The following is a 12441-nucleotide window of genomic DNA, read 5'->3' as shown; positions in this document are numbered from 1 at the left end:
TACAATTATGCCAATTCACCTCCTATTTACACCGTTTCTCCACAAACAAGAAACCAATTATATGTCCAAATCAACGTATATTATCTTGATAAGTTACGCTGTTGTACAGAGCAACAGCAAGTTTAAAAGGTTAAATATGCTGCAATTTGATATGGGGTCTTGAGCAGGAAATGCTGTTATATTTGGAGAATTATATATCAGTTACATATGACAGAGTTGTGTTTGGTGTGTTATAAATCAGTTTTACTCCTTAATGATGTTTGTCACCATCATATTCTCCCAAAAATATTAACCCTTCTGAGAATTTCTACCCTATCATGGTGGCGGGGTTTGAGTGCCACTGTGAACCTAAAATCAGCATTTTGGGGGGCGATAGATCATGGTAGGTTCTAACATGGCAATTTGGTTTCAGGTGAGGGTCCAAACTAAGATCGATACAAGAACCATTGTAGAGTGGCATCTTCGGCAGAAAGCTAGCTCACCTTGATTACAGAGAGCAGGGCCCCTTACAGGAGCATGACCCATTGTCCCAGCATAGAAGTAACATGGTTCACAGCCTTGTGGGCCTACTACCTGCAAGGCCTGGCATAAGGGCCCTTTGAGTTGCATCGGGCAGCACACAAAGGTGAGTGCATGCTGACCCCAGGCTGCCAAAACCAGAATCTAGGAACTTATAATGTCCCCTGAACTGGTGCAGGAGGTGGAGCGGTACCAGCTGGATATAGCCCACATCTATGCATAGCACCGGCTCTGGAACCAAACTCCTGGAAAGGGGCTGGACTGCCTTTGTGTCAGTCACCTGCCAGGTGTGCAGTTACTCAATAGCAATTGACCGAGGACTTTACTTCTTAATCCTGTTTGTTTCCATCATATTATCCTAATTTAAAAATAATGAACCTTTCCGTAGACTGGAAGGGTGGGGGTTGTTTGGGTGCCCGTGTGAGCCTGAGAGCTGCGTTGTTGGTGGCAATAGCTCATGTAAACTCTCCCATGTCAATCTGGTCCTAGGTGAAGGGCTAGACTAAAGAGTGATTCAAGGACTTCTATGGATCTGCATCTTCAGTAGGCAACTCCAGAAAAGAAGCAACCAGTGGACCTAGCCTACCACTTTCAAGGCTAAGTATACAGATCTGGTGCAATGCCGACTGGGGGCAGTCAGAAACGGGCGCCTTTAAATGTTGACCCTCAATTTAAAAAAATAGGAACATGGACTATCACCTCTCGGGTGAGGAAGGACCTGGAGATAGTGTGGGAGGTAGAGCAGCTACATATACAGTAGTTAGGCTCCAGGTGGGTGTGGATACTGCAGCTATGGAGATACTATGTGGAGACAGAAAAAAAACTGTGATTGGTCAGCTGAGGCTGCTTGCGTTTTCTCATTTTTTACAAGTTTCTGATTCTGGTGGAGAAAGTCAACAGTGTAGACAACATTAAGTTAGTTGAAAAAAGACTCAGTTCCTTGTCCTTTATAAGGCCTGCCTTATCTGAAGGTGAATAGTGCTATTTTACCAGATTTCTGTGCTATTCATGGATTGTTTATAATGATTAGGATCTGCATTGTGTATTCTTTTTCTATAACCACACAGATTGTCATAGATTATGCTTTATGTACAATTAAATATCTGCCCATAATGCTGCCATCACACAAGTCATTAATCTTTAGGCAACTTTTCAAAGGGAAAGAAGATGTGGCTTCAAACCCTTCTTGTTGTGAAGTGACAGTGGTCAGTAGTAAGCCATATCACACTAATTTAGGATTACATGATATGGCAACAAACAAGGACACATCAACACATATATTAAATCAAATACTCAGATTCATTTTATTGTTTTCTATTATGAGACAGTGAAAAAACAATGATGCAAACAATAGTTTTATAAAAAAAAATCTTTGTTACAACAAAACATATAATAAACACTGTGATCCGATGTTAGATAAGCCCCACTGACATACAATAGTGGAGATTCGTTTATCATTTTCCATAAGCTCTTCAAGCAGTTGACATTCACTAATCAAATAAATAGTCTTAAATAATGATTTATGCAATAGTAAAGAATTACAAATTGTTAGCAATGTGTTTCAATCCCTTTTCAAATTTAGATTTTCTTTGTGTAAATGCAAACATGTAAACACCTTACAGGTTAAAAAGGGAAGTGAGGGAAGGGAAATAGACAGCTATTAGAAACATAGACAGCCATCTGTCTATTTGTCTTAGTCCTCTCTTAGATAAGCCTCATGCACCTCATGCTCCTCACTATCACTTCGGAAGGCAGCATATTCTGCCATCCTTTGGATTTCTTCTACTTTAGTCTCGGCCAACTTCTTATCAGCATCCATTGACAGTTTCCGTGCCTCCTCCACCTGCGACTGGGCCACCTGAATGTTTGTCCTCACTGCGATGGACGCCTGCTCGGCTCCTGGAAACACACAGATCCAAACACACATTCTGTCAAATTGCTGAGAAAGACATAACACCAGCTTAAGTTCAGACATTAGATGTGGACCTTAAGAAGGCACTCGTATCCACTAAATCCATTTTGTTTTAAATGAAGCGCTATTGAGTGACATCATCTGATCTGTACATTTTCCAAAGTGTAACACAGACAGCTGAAAAATAGGATTTTAATCTCTTCATTATTCCATTATTATAAATACAATGGCATTTCAGCATTAGATCAAGCCTCAAGAAATAATCAAGAAATACTGTACTCAGTCACACATTTTACTCACCTGAAGTGTGTGCTGCCTCAGCTGCAATTTTACACAAGTTGACAGCATTGATCCAGGTTGACTCAAAGCGTTTGCATTCAGCAAGTCTGTCACTAACCTGTTTGGACAAAGAGATGAGACAAAGTCAATATAATAAATCTATCTTTTTTTTTTTGCAAAGAGTAAAAGCTGATTTTAACAGGAAACTGAATGCTTAAGCTAAATGTAGCTTTGTTTCAGCAACATTTCTCCAAAGAAGACAACACAAACTAACCTCTGCACGCTGGCCATTGATCACCTCCAGGAATGAATCCTCCTCTGCTGGGGTCAGTTTTCTCAATGAGGCTAAATACCGTCTTTGGATAGCAATACGTGTGTGCACAGCCTGTTAACAAACAGAGGGAGGACAGACAGTCAGGGACAGTGCAGGGTAATTTCTAAAATAATAACATTACAGTAGTTTTTCTCTGCCTGACATAATGTCAAAAATACATGACTGACGACACATAATTAGACAAATGCTACTAGAACAGATTTTGTGTTTTACTCCTATGACTCTTTCACATAAGATGAAAACCTACCTTTGAATAGTCTGTAAGGGCATCTATGAGAGCCAAGGTGGTCTGGGAGAGGAAGGTACTTGAACTGTCTGTAACCACTGATGCTGCTCTTCTGATCAGAGACTCATGAGAGAGGTTTTCCACTTGCTACAAACAGGGGAGAAATTCAGTATTTTAACCCCCTCCTCCATTTTTTTTCTCCACGTACAAAATATGAAGAACAAGAATACGCTTTATCCGAAGGGACAACAGATTTGTGCAGTTGCATTGCACTAGTGCACGTACTATACAGTATACACTATGTATGTATGTTATACCATCTCTGGTAGGAGACTGACCCACCTTTGTAATATGGATAGCAGAAAGCCCACGGCCAACACTCATGTGCACAGTATCTTTCCATTCACCCAACTTCTTGACTCCAGGCTTCCTGCTGCTTAGTAGGACACTCTCGGAACTGCTGTAGAAAAATTAGGACAGAATACAAGCAGGTTATTACAGTCATGATCAATGGCATTTCATTTCAAAGTTTTGTAGCACTGTGAGTTGTAATCTTATAGTTTGAATATGCCAGCCAAATCTACAGGTAATATCTGAGAAGTCAAACATAAAGTTAATGTAAAGAATTCATCTAACCTCCTGAACATTTTAAAAGCTTGAAAAGCTGCTGAAAATTATTGTAATTTCCATTTACACACATGGTACTTTGACATCATACATTTTCTGCACTAATAGCAATGCAGGCTACATTCTGGCAGTTGCAAGACTTCAATTCTAGGCAGTATTCATAACCTACCTTAGGAAACGAACACAGGCTGCTCCTCTCCTGAGCACACTCTTGTTGGTCCACAGCAGTGAAATGTCTGTCTGATTTCGCAAAAGTCCTCCAGCAGCACGGCTGGCACACACTGAACACTGACGAACAGCTTGCATTTTGCAGATTAACTTCTGCACTTGAAGAATGTATTTGATATGATGTATCTAAAATTATTTGCTGACCGTAGGTTCTCTGTTTTCCGCAATTCAAACTAATCTGCTGTCCTCTCACTTTTGCCTTGTCTTTGTAAAATCAGAGAAATAATCTTGTTCGCTGCTTGCAGTCTTTTAGTCTGCTCGACGATGACCAACTCTCATGTCCTGTGGGTATTTGTAAGGCCCCAGCTCCATTTCATTGCGTAAATGGCATTGATCTGTTGACTCTTTCTGCAAATGTGCGTATTTGGCTTTATCTGAAAAAGCCCACAGAGACAAAAATTACGTGCAGGTTTCTCTCTCCCTATTGCTCTATAGGTTTGAGGTTGTTTACCTCCAAATGAGATCCACATAAGATGAACCATGTAGAAATTGTGGCACTTGTTATGCATAGTCCCCCAATTGTAGTGGCCCGAAATATATCTGACAAATTAAAATAAACTTAAATATAGTCATCATATTGAATGAAGTCTATGACCTGTTGCTATCTTCCCTAGTGATGCTCTGCCAGACTTGTACTGTAGCTATCTTCACCTTTCGCTTGTTTTGGGGCATTTTTGTCTTCAGCCTGGTCTGGTTCATTCTGATTGCATGATTCCAATATTATTGGATATCTTGGTTTTACACCTAGCTGTTGTTTTTTTATGTTAAGTGTAAACTATTCAGTGACATGAGAATGAGAAAACTGAACAAAGTTATGATGCTGTAAACAGCAAAAGTAAGGATATTTCTGAATTAAAACAACTAAAACGACAAAATTGTTATCAACATAGCAATTAATCATTCATCTGTTTCTGTTTTTTAAACCATTGCATTTTTAAGGGTCATATAGTATATTTTGTACACTTTTTTACAGTAATACAATACAACACTTGCTCTACAAGTCTACAGGACTATAGATAAAAAGTAGCTATTGAATAATAATACTCTATTCCAAACTCATTAAGAAGAGCCAAACTTCTGAGGTCACTTTAGAGTCTCTGCAGCATTAACAATAGCTAGCCAATGATAAAGACAAACACTAAGTGCCAATGATGACACTGGTGAGCAAAGTTTCATTGAGTGTTTTCTTGGATGTTCAAGTCTTTAAAGTCATCATGAACAGCCATCTCTCAGAAGGCTGCACAGAGCTCAACAGAAGACATTCGTCTTTGAAACAGCAGGCAGGGTTTGGTAAACTGCTGTATTTAAACCTAAAATGATGTATTCATTTCACAACAATGCTACAATAATATCTGAGAGAAGAGAAATGCTGCATTTAATGTGATTTTAAAATGTACACACAATCAGATTCAAAAGCCATGAAATACTGCGCTTTTGTGTAAAAGATGACTATGACATTCAATTATATTTTACTGCAAACATCACACTAATGTGGTGTCTTGGTGCCCTAAGGGTTTAAGACAGCTTTTTTCTATGATTCATTCATATATTAATTAAAATAAATTTTCTTTTCATTTTGAATGAAATCAATGTATGTCATCAATCATATGAAAAGCAACCAATCTACCAATATTTTCATGTGTGATGCCATAAATAGGTGGACTCAGACATCTTGGAGCAAGACTAAACATTATGTAGTTAAAGTACCTGACGTGAACAAACAGAATGAAATCAGTCTGAAATACAGCACTTTCTTTGAATGGGCACCACAGCTGGATGAGACAGAGCAGCAGCTGGAAAGCATGAAGAATTACTGTTATGAGCCATTTCCATGTTGACTTTTCATTCTCTGCTGATGCAGCTTTGGCCACTTTATTTTAACATAGGAGAATACAATATTAATACACATCATCAAGAAGTAAAACTGATTTATTGATGACCTAAGATGATCTTTCCATTTGTGAACGAAGAACATATTTGAGCATATTTCAAATTGTGTGTAGAAGCTAAGGGATGCTGATGCAAATGAAATGGAGAGAACAACAATGCAGGGTATAGAACTGGAGCCGTGAATGATGAGGATGTAATGCATAGTGCTGCGTCGAGAGCACAGCTCTCCATAGCGCAGAGGCAGATACAGATATAACGTGAAAGACAGAAAAATACACTCCTCAACTTAGTTGTATTTGTCACTTCTCCATTTTTTATAATATTCCACCAAAATGCTTCTTGCCAAAAGTTTGGCAATAGCATTCATTCTGTCTGATAGCTTGCAAAGAAGTTATTTGCTGAGGTGGCATTCGCTGGGGCAGAAAGTTTGTTTTGGACACAGATTTTGGTCCAATCCCCTGCAGTCCTGATTACTGACGCAGAACTTGCGTAAAGAGCTGACAAGCCCCAGTGAGCTGCTCTCAACAGAGTCAACTTGTTTGCCAAACAATGAAAACTTCAGGTTGCATAATTAGACTCAGGAGCTTTATGTTAATAATCAGCCAGTCTGTTAATTACTAAGCAGGGGATACGAGACCTGCTCTCTAACCGTGCTCTGGAGATATCGCACAGTACCTCACTCCAGTGCTGCACATTCAAACTAGTTATCTAAACTACAGAAACATGTCTTTATGGGTTTCGTCATCTTCTTTAAAGCAATACTGATGTTGCATCTGCAAGTTACCTCTCTACTGTGATTACTGATATCAATAACGTTGTGTAAGAATGTGACACTGGAACCTTTTGCACTGCAGTTAGTAAACATCTGATCAGGCTTATGCCTATAGTACGTACAAACCTGGAACCTGTGGGTGCAGTACTGTATTGTTACTGACATAGAAATGTAGGCTATATGATTGTTTTTGTGAAATTGGATTCAGGTTAATTCTGGTACAGATCTGAGATACTTCAAATATTTGGCATTCCACACAGCAAAAGTGTTATCAACTGTTTGTCCTTTTTGTTTTTTTAATTTAACCCCAAAGCTTTCTTTAAAAACATTAACCACAAACGCATGAACTAACATGATTACCGATACACAGTATGTATTAGTTTTGATTTAAAAAAAGAAAAATAGAACCCCATAAATCTAAGATTGCATTTTATATTTTGCACATTTTCTTGATTCTCTAATGCAGAGCAATTCACAAGTTGTAATAGTATAATAAGCATAATTCCAGGATAACAAGCAACATGTAGACAAGCTCAAATATACAGTACTGATCTTTGCATTGACCGTCAACAACATTTACCCCCCTCTCCCTCTGGAAACATCTGTCCAACCATCTGAAGAGCAATGTCCTTTAACCCTGACTCAAGCCATGATCCTGTCATGCGCCTGACAGTAACCCATGTTGTTTTTTTGTGTCTGGACTTTACCTTAACCAACATTGCTGAGTCCATATCAACAGTCTATTGACAGTAATTTGAGCAAGTCTACCTTATAGCCTACTCAACATATTAGAAGCTGACAGTTGACATCATAAACTGTCAAGTTCTTGATTATCTTAAGTCGGACTAATTTGCAGTGAATTCTGGGTGAATTCAAACTTATTTTCAAACTAAAAACATGGTTGACCAAGAAATGTCAAACCGCCCAGCTACTTTCTACTGCTCCGCAAGATTTCAATAGTTATAAGGACATTTTACTGGTAAAATTCAGCGTCAAGAGTAACAACAAAACAAAACTTTCAGCACAGTGCAGACCTGTAGCAGATCTGGGATGCTGTGGCTTCTTATTGTGGGGGGTTCAGTACTTCTGCTAACTTGTCAACCAGACTCAGGATATTTTCCTTGGACAGATGAAAATGACTGACCATGTCCTCACTGCTGTATTTTTCTAACAGGTTTCTGAGCTCTCTAAAAACTATTTTCCTTCTCATTGTTCACTCCACAACTTTGTTAGTAAACCACAAATTATGAGCCATGTTTTCCTCTTTTTTTTTTATCAGTTGGCGCCACTGGTCAGCAGGTGTCACTGATTGTTACCATGGAAACATGGATCTTAGTCCTGAGTTAGCCTGGAGGTAGGGTGGCTAACTTTTTAGGCTTGAAAAGAGTCGGGCTTTATTTTTGTGAAACTGTATTACTTGCATTAGACATTAGACCGGCCCTGATGGTTTCTTAAGAGTCAACAGTATGCTACAGTACAACAATAGTGATATCCATTACCAATATAAACTAGGAATCTTCACACAGTTCTTTAAATAGGTCCAGGACCTAGTTTGGTTATCCTGCAGTGATGGACTTATCTTGAAGTAGACTTTACTGACCGCAACATCTGCAGCTCCATAGCCACAGCAATTTCCACAGTCACACTAAATCCAAACTAAAGTAAAAAGTGTTGAGGGATGCTGCCAAAACACTTTGCACAATGGTTCACAAACTGCATTGTACAAGACATAGCTGGAAAAACTGACCCAGCTCACAAGTGTCCACTCAGCAGAATCACCAGTGCCAACAATCAATATGAAAGCTCCCCCTTCCAGCTGGAAAGGGCTCAGTTAAGTGACTTAAAAACTGCTCTGCATCAGCAAAAAATACTTAAAGGGACATTTTGCTGCTGCCAGTTTAGTTGTCCAGTCTGTGATGGAGTCTAGTTCCCCAAAACTATAACCACTTCAGTGCCATTCATTTTCACAGATGTTCACCAACTCAGAGTCTGCTGCACCAGTATTACATGAGAGGTTTTCAACATGGAGGCAATGCAGCCAGATTAATTTAAGAAGTTTTCCACCAAACAGGGCCGCTTTTGAGACAGATGTGAGACAGAATACAGAGAAATTCAGGGTGCTAGTCAGCAAAGATAACAGCCATGTTAGGGTCTACCTTTCCTCCAGGGTCCTGGAGGAAAGGTAGACTGCAGCCAATCACCTGCTCAGCGGAGCGAATGATACGAACCATGATGATGGAGGAGGTGAGGATGGACTCAATGATGGCGATGTAGAAGTGCACCATTATTGTCTTTGGCAGGTTTGAATTTCAATCTCCCACCTGTAGGCGGACTCAACCCCATCAGAGATGAGTTTAGAAGGTATTCTGCCCCCAAGTGGCCAAAAACTGATGCTGTCTGAAATAATAATAATAACAAACTTTATTTATACAGCACTTTTCAAAATCAAAGTTACAAAGTGCTTTACATGGTTAAATCAGGGTTAAAACATTTCAGGGCTGAGGCAAATACAATCAGGCATTTAAAAATACAGCAATACATTTACATGAAATAAAATAAAGCCCCCAACAATAAAGATAATTATTAATTATAAAACAGATACGATATGTTTACTACAGAAGCCTAATGCATTCATTTGAGAAAAAACATTTTTGCTCTGTTTTTCTGAATCAATGAGATAACTATCTCAGAATTATGTGATAAGTTTTCATGGGGAAAATAATATGCTCTGTTTTACTGAATGACGAGATAATTATCTGAGATAATTATCTCAGAATTACAAGATAAGTTGAGAATGAGTAAACATCTTTTACCGTAAGTGTTGCAATATAGAGGGGATACAGTGATTCACGACTTAAAAAAGAATGTGGGAAAGGGGTGTAAAGTGGGGGGGCCAGTGGCCCCTCAGACCCCCTACTTCTGGTGGCCATGAGTGGCATACACAGTAAAAAGGTTGGAAAATTGACATAGTATAATAGTAAATTTTGTGCCATTTTTTATGACCTGAGTGATGAATTTTATTTTTTTCAGCAACAGCAATCGAGGTTATTAATTTGGAATAAATGGAGAAAGACCCTGGTCATCAGCACGAGCATTGAATCACCCTGAAGCCACGGTGCCAAGTAGGGCATAAACTGTGGATTTTACTAGAATATGGGATCATTAGATGTTAGCCAAAAATAAGAATTAGGAAAAAAATGTTTTGCCTGAGTTTATCACTTTGCTTTGAGAGGGTATTCAATGTTTTCCGAGTTGATAAAGTTCAGTGGAACATCACTTGTGACCTCTTTGTTAGGATTTCTGTAGTAGCCACTTTGATCGAAACAGATTATTTTTATGCCATACATTGTGAACTTGTTGTCTGCTTAAAAGTTATGTTACACATATAAATATACAGTGTTTTCTATATTTCATAAGCTTTCTTAATTAAAAGACTACCAACCCATGAGCCTATTTCCCCAATCTGTTGTTAATGAGAAACATGCTTTATGACGATAGCATGAAAATAATGTATCTCTGGAGACTTGAGTCAAACATCTGAACGAGGCCAAATACTTCGGATAAGGGGAAGAACACCCCGTGTTGTTGTGACATGTTGTTCATTGTAGACACGATAAGAACAGAAATATAAACCTCGATCAACTCTTCTGGCTGATGAAGACATTCGTAGGTGAGTGGAAGGCTCTTTTATTCTGAATGTTGGATGTGTATGTCTGTAAGGGTGGATGAGGAAAGACAAAATAGTTTGATTTTCTTACAAAGTTGGGGTTTTTCTCTCAATTATCAATCATTTATATACGGTATGCTGTTCTTTTATCTTAAGAGATAAACATTCAGCTAAGTTCTATTCTTGTTCTAATCCTACCTAGATTTTTACTGTGTATTTTGAGGATGTATTATATTATATATATATATTATAGTGTGTCTATGGACCCTTTAACTTATTTTCTCTTTAACAGGTTTGCTCCAGTCCACAGTTGCAAAATGCAGAATCTAACTGAATTTCCAGGCAATGCAACTTCCCACATAAACCTGTCTGTGATCATCAAGGTGTGTGTGGTTATCCCCTTCTTCTGCATCTTCCTCTGCTGCATTGTTGTCATGCTGCACATCTTTGTATCTCACAGGCAGTTCCTGGACACCTCACGTTACATCCTGTTTGTCTACATGCTGATCAATGATACCCTCCAGCTCTTGTCCTCTGTACTGCTCTTCCTCTTTGTCATGGGCCAGGTGAAATTTGCTATTGTCTACTGTGTTCCTCTGCTGTTCATTTCCACTGCCACTTTCCAGAACACACCCTTAATCCTGGCCACCATGTCACTGGAGCGTTATGTTGCCATCTTCTATCCTCTGCAGCGGCCGGCCGCCTGGCGCTCAGACAGAATCTGGATCATTATTCTGTCCCTGTGGCTCATCAGCTGTATCTTCCCTATCATTGACTACTCCATCTGGAAACGTGATCCTTCTGTGGATGTCCTCTCTACCCCTGTGCTTTGCAAAAGTATTGTTGTCAACTCATCTCCCATCCAGACATTGTTCAAAGCTGCTGTGAGTGTTCTCTTCTTTGCAGTAGTGGCTGTTATCATCCTCTTTACATACGTGAGAATCCTGCTGGAAACCAGAAAGCTGAGACAAGACAGAGTGTCTGTGAGCAAAGCCATGCACACTGTGCTGCTACATGGCTTTCAGCTGCTGCTGTGCATGTTGGCTTTCACAAGCCCCATCACAGAAACTCTCATAGTGCTGCATGCCAACTGGCTACCACAAGACGTCGCCTTTTTTAATTACTTCTGTTTCATGCTAATTCCACGCTTTCTCAGCCCGCTCATCTATGGCTTTAGAGATCAGACCCTCAGGGGCTACGTTGGGAAAACATTCCTCTGCTGCTCAAACAAAGTCAAACCCCCCAACTTGTCTTATTCTTGAATTGGCTGGTTTAGTTTTGACAAAGCTTTCAAACGGCTCTCCTAAAAAAAAGCCTTTAGAAGGTATTAAAAAGTCTTTAATTAACAAATATTTTTTTCTTGAATAAACCAGATGCAATTGTGTGGGTGAATTTAAGGTATCCTCCATAAAGTCTGTCATTCTCTCAATAAGTAGCTCTGATCATGCAGGATTTATGATTAACTATGTGACTGAGTTGCAGGCAATCTAATGCCTTCTGTAATACACTGTGATTAGACTATATTACAGATAATTAAAAGCCTAAAATCACAAAACATAACGTGGCTGTTGCCTTTCAAGTCGTTCTTGCAGATTTGTACACTGATATTTGAATGCACAAATCAGTGCACTGTTCCTTGGTGCAAAACTGTTGTTTGAATGCATATAATTGTAGTCACCATGTTTGATGCTGGTCAACATTTGTCAAAACTGTGTTACAGGTCTCATGTTTTTTTTCCTAAGGATACTTATTGTATAGCAGTGACAATATATATATCAGAATAATAAGAAATACAGAGTGTAACCTTTGGGGGGCCCAAACATGCAAATTATACCTGTGAATATGTGTCATTTATGTATGTATAAAAGGAATATCATTTTTTGTACTGATTTTATATTTGCACCTCCCAGAAGAAGGAAGCTATATCGAACAGATATCTATAGACCACATCATTTACTTACATTTTTTCTTTTGTTGTGCATTGTAG

General features: G+C 39.0%; 2 protein-coding genes across 5 annotated transcripts; one reads left to right on the top strand and one right to left on the bottom strand.

The window, feature by feature from the left end:
* Positions 1 to 1799: 1799 nt before the first annotated feature.
* On the bottom strand, positions 1800 to 4406 carry diabloa (diablo, IAP-binding mitochondrial protein a). Of its 2 annotated transcripts, none has more exons than XM_044203284.1 (6): positions 4067 to 4406; positions 3613 to 3730; positions 3292 to 3417; positions 2985 to 3095; positions 2732 to 2828; positions 1800 to 2418 (listed from the first exon to the last, which is right to left on the bottom strand). In XM_044203284.1, the coding sequence occupies exons 1-6, from the start codon at positions 4201 to 4203 to the stop codon at positions 2213 to 2215; spliced, it is 795 nt and encodes a 264-aa protein (XP_044059219.1). In that variant the 5' UTR covers positions 4204 to 4406; the 3' UTR covers positions 1800 to 2212. The 2 variants fall into 2 exon arrangements, with proteins under 2 accessions (XP_044059219.1, XP_044059220.1); XM_044203285.1 differs by having other exon boundaries at positions 3613 to 3727.
* Positions 4407 to 10393: 5987 nt separating this feature from the next.
* On the top strand, positions 10394 to 12335 carry or95a1 (odorant receptor, family 95, subfamily A, member 1). Of its 3 annotated transcripts, none has more exons than XM_044203242.1 (2): positions 10394 to 10457; positions 10747 to 12335. In XM_044203242.1, exon 2 carries the CDS (start codon positions 10772 to 10774, stop codon positions 11714 to 11716), a length of 945 nt encoding a protein of 314 aa, XP_044059177.1. In that variant the 5' UTR covers positions 10394 to 10457; positions 10747 to 10771; the 3' UTR covers positions 11717 to 12335. The 3 variants fall into 3 exon arrangements, with proteins under 3 accessions (XP_044059177.1, XP_044059179.1, XP_044059178.1); XM_044203244.1 differs by lacking the exon at positions 10394 to 10457 and having other exon boundaries at positions 10505 to 10837; positions 10915 to 12335; XM_044203243.1 differs by lacking the exon at positions 10394 to 10457 and having other exon boundaries at positions 10505 to 11020; positions 11147 to 12335.
* The last annotated feature ends 106 nt before the right edge of the window (positions 12336 to 12441 follow it).

The sequence above is a fragment of the Siniperca chuatsi genome, linkage group LG7 (assembly GCF_020085105.1).
Source record: "Siniperca chuatsi isolate FFG_IHB_CAS linkage group LG7, ASM2008510v1, whole genome shotgun sequence".
Lineage (NCBI taxonomy): Eukaryota > Metazoa > Chordata > Actinopteri > Centrarchiformes > Sinipercidae > Siniperca > Siniperca chuatsi.
The sequence above is the reverse complement of the archived record's forward strand: the minus strand, read 5'-3'. Positions and strand labels throughout refer to the sequence as shown.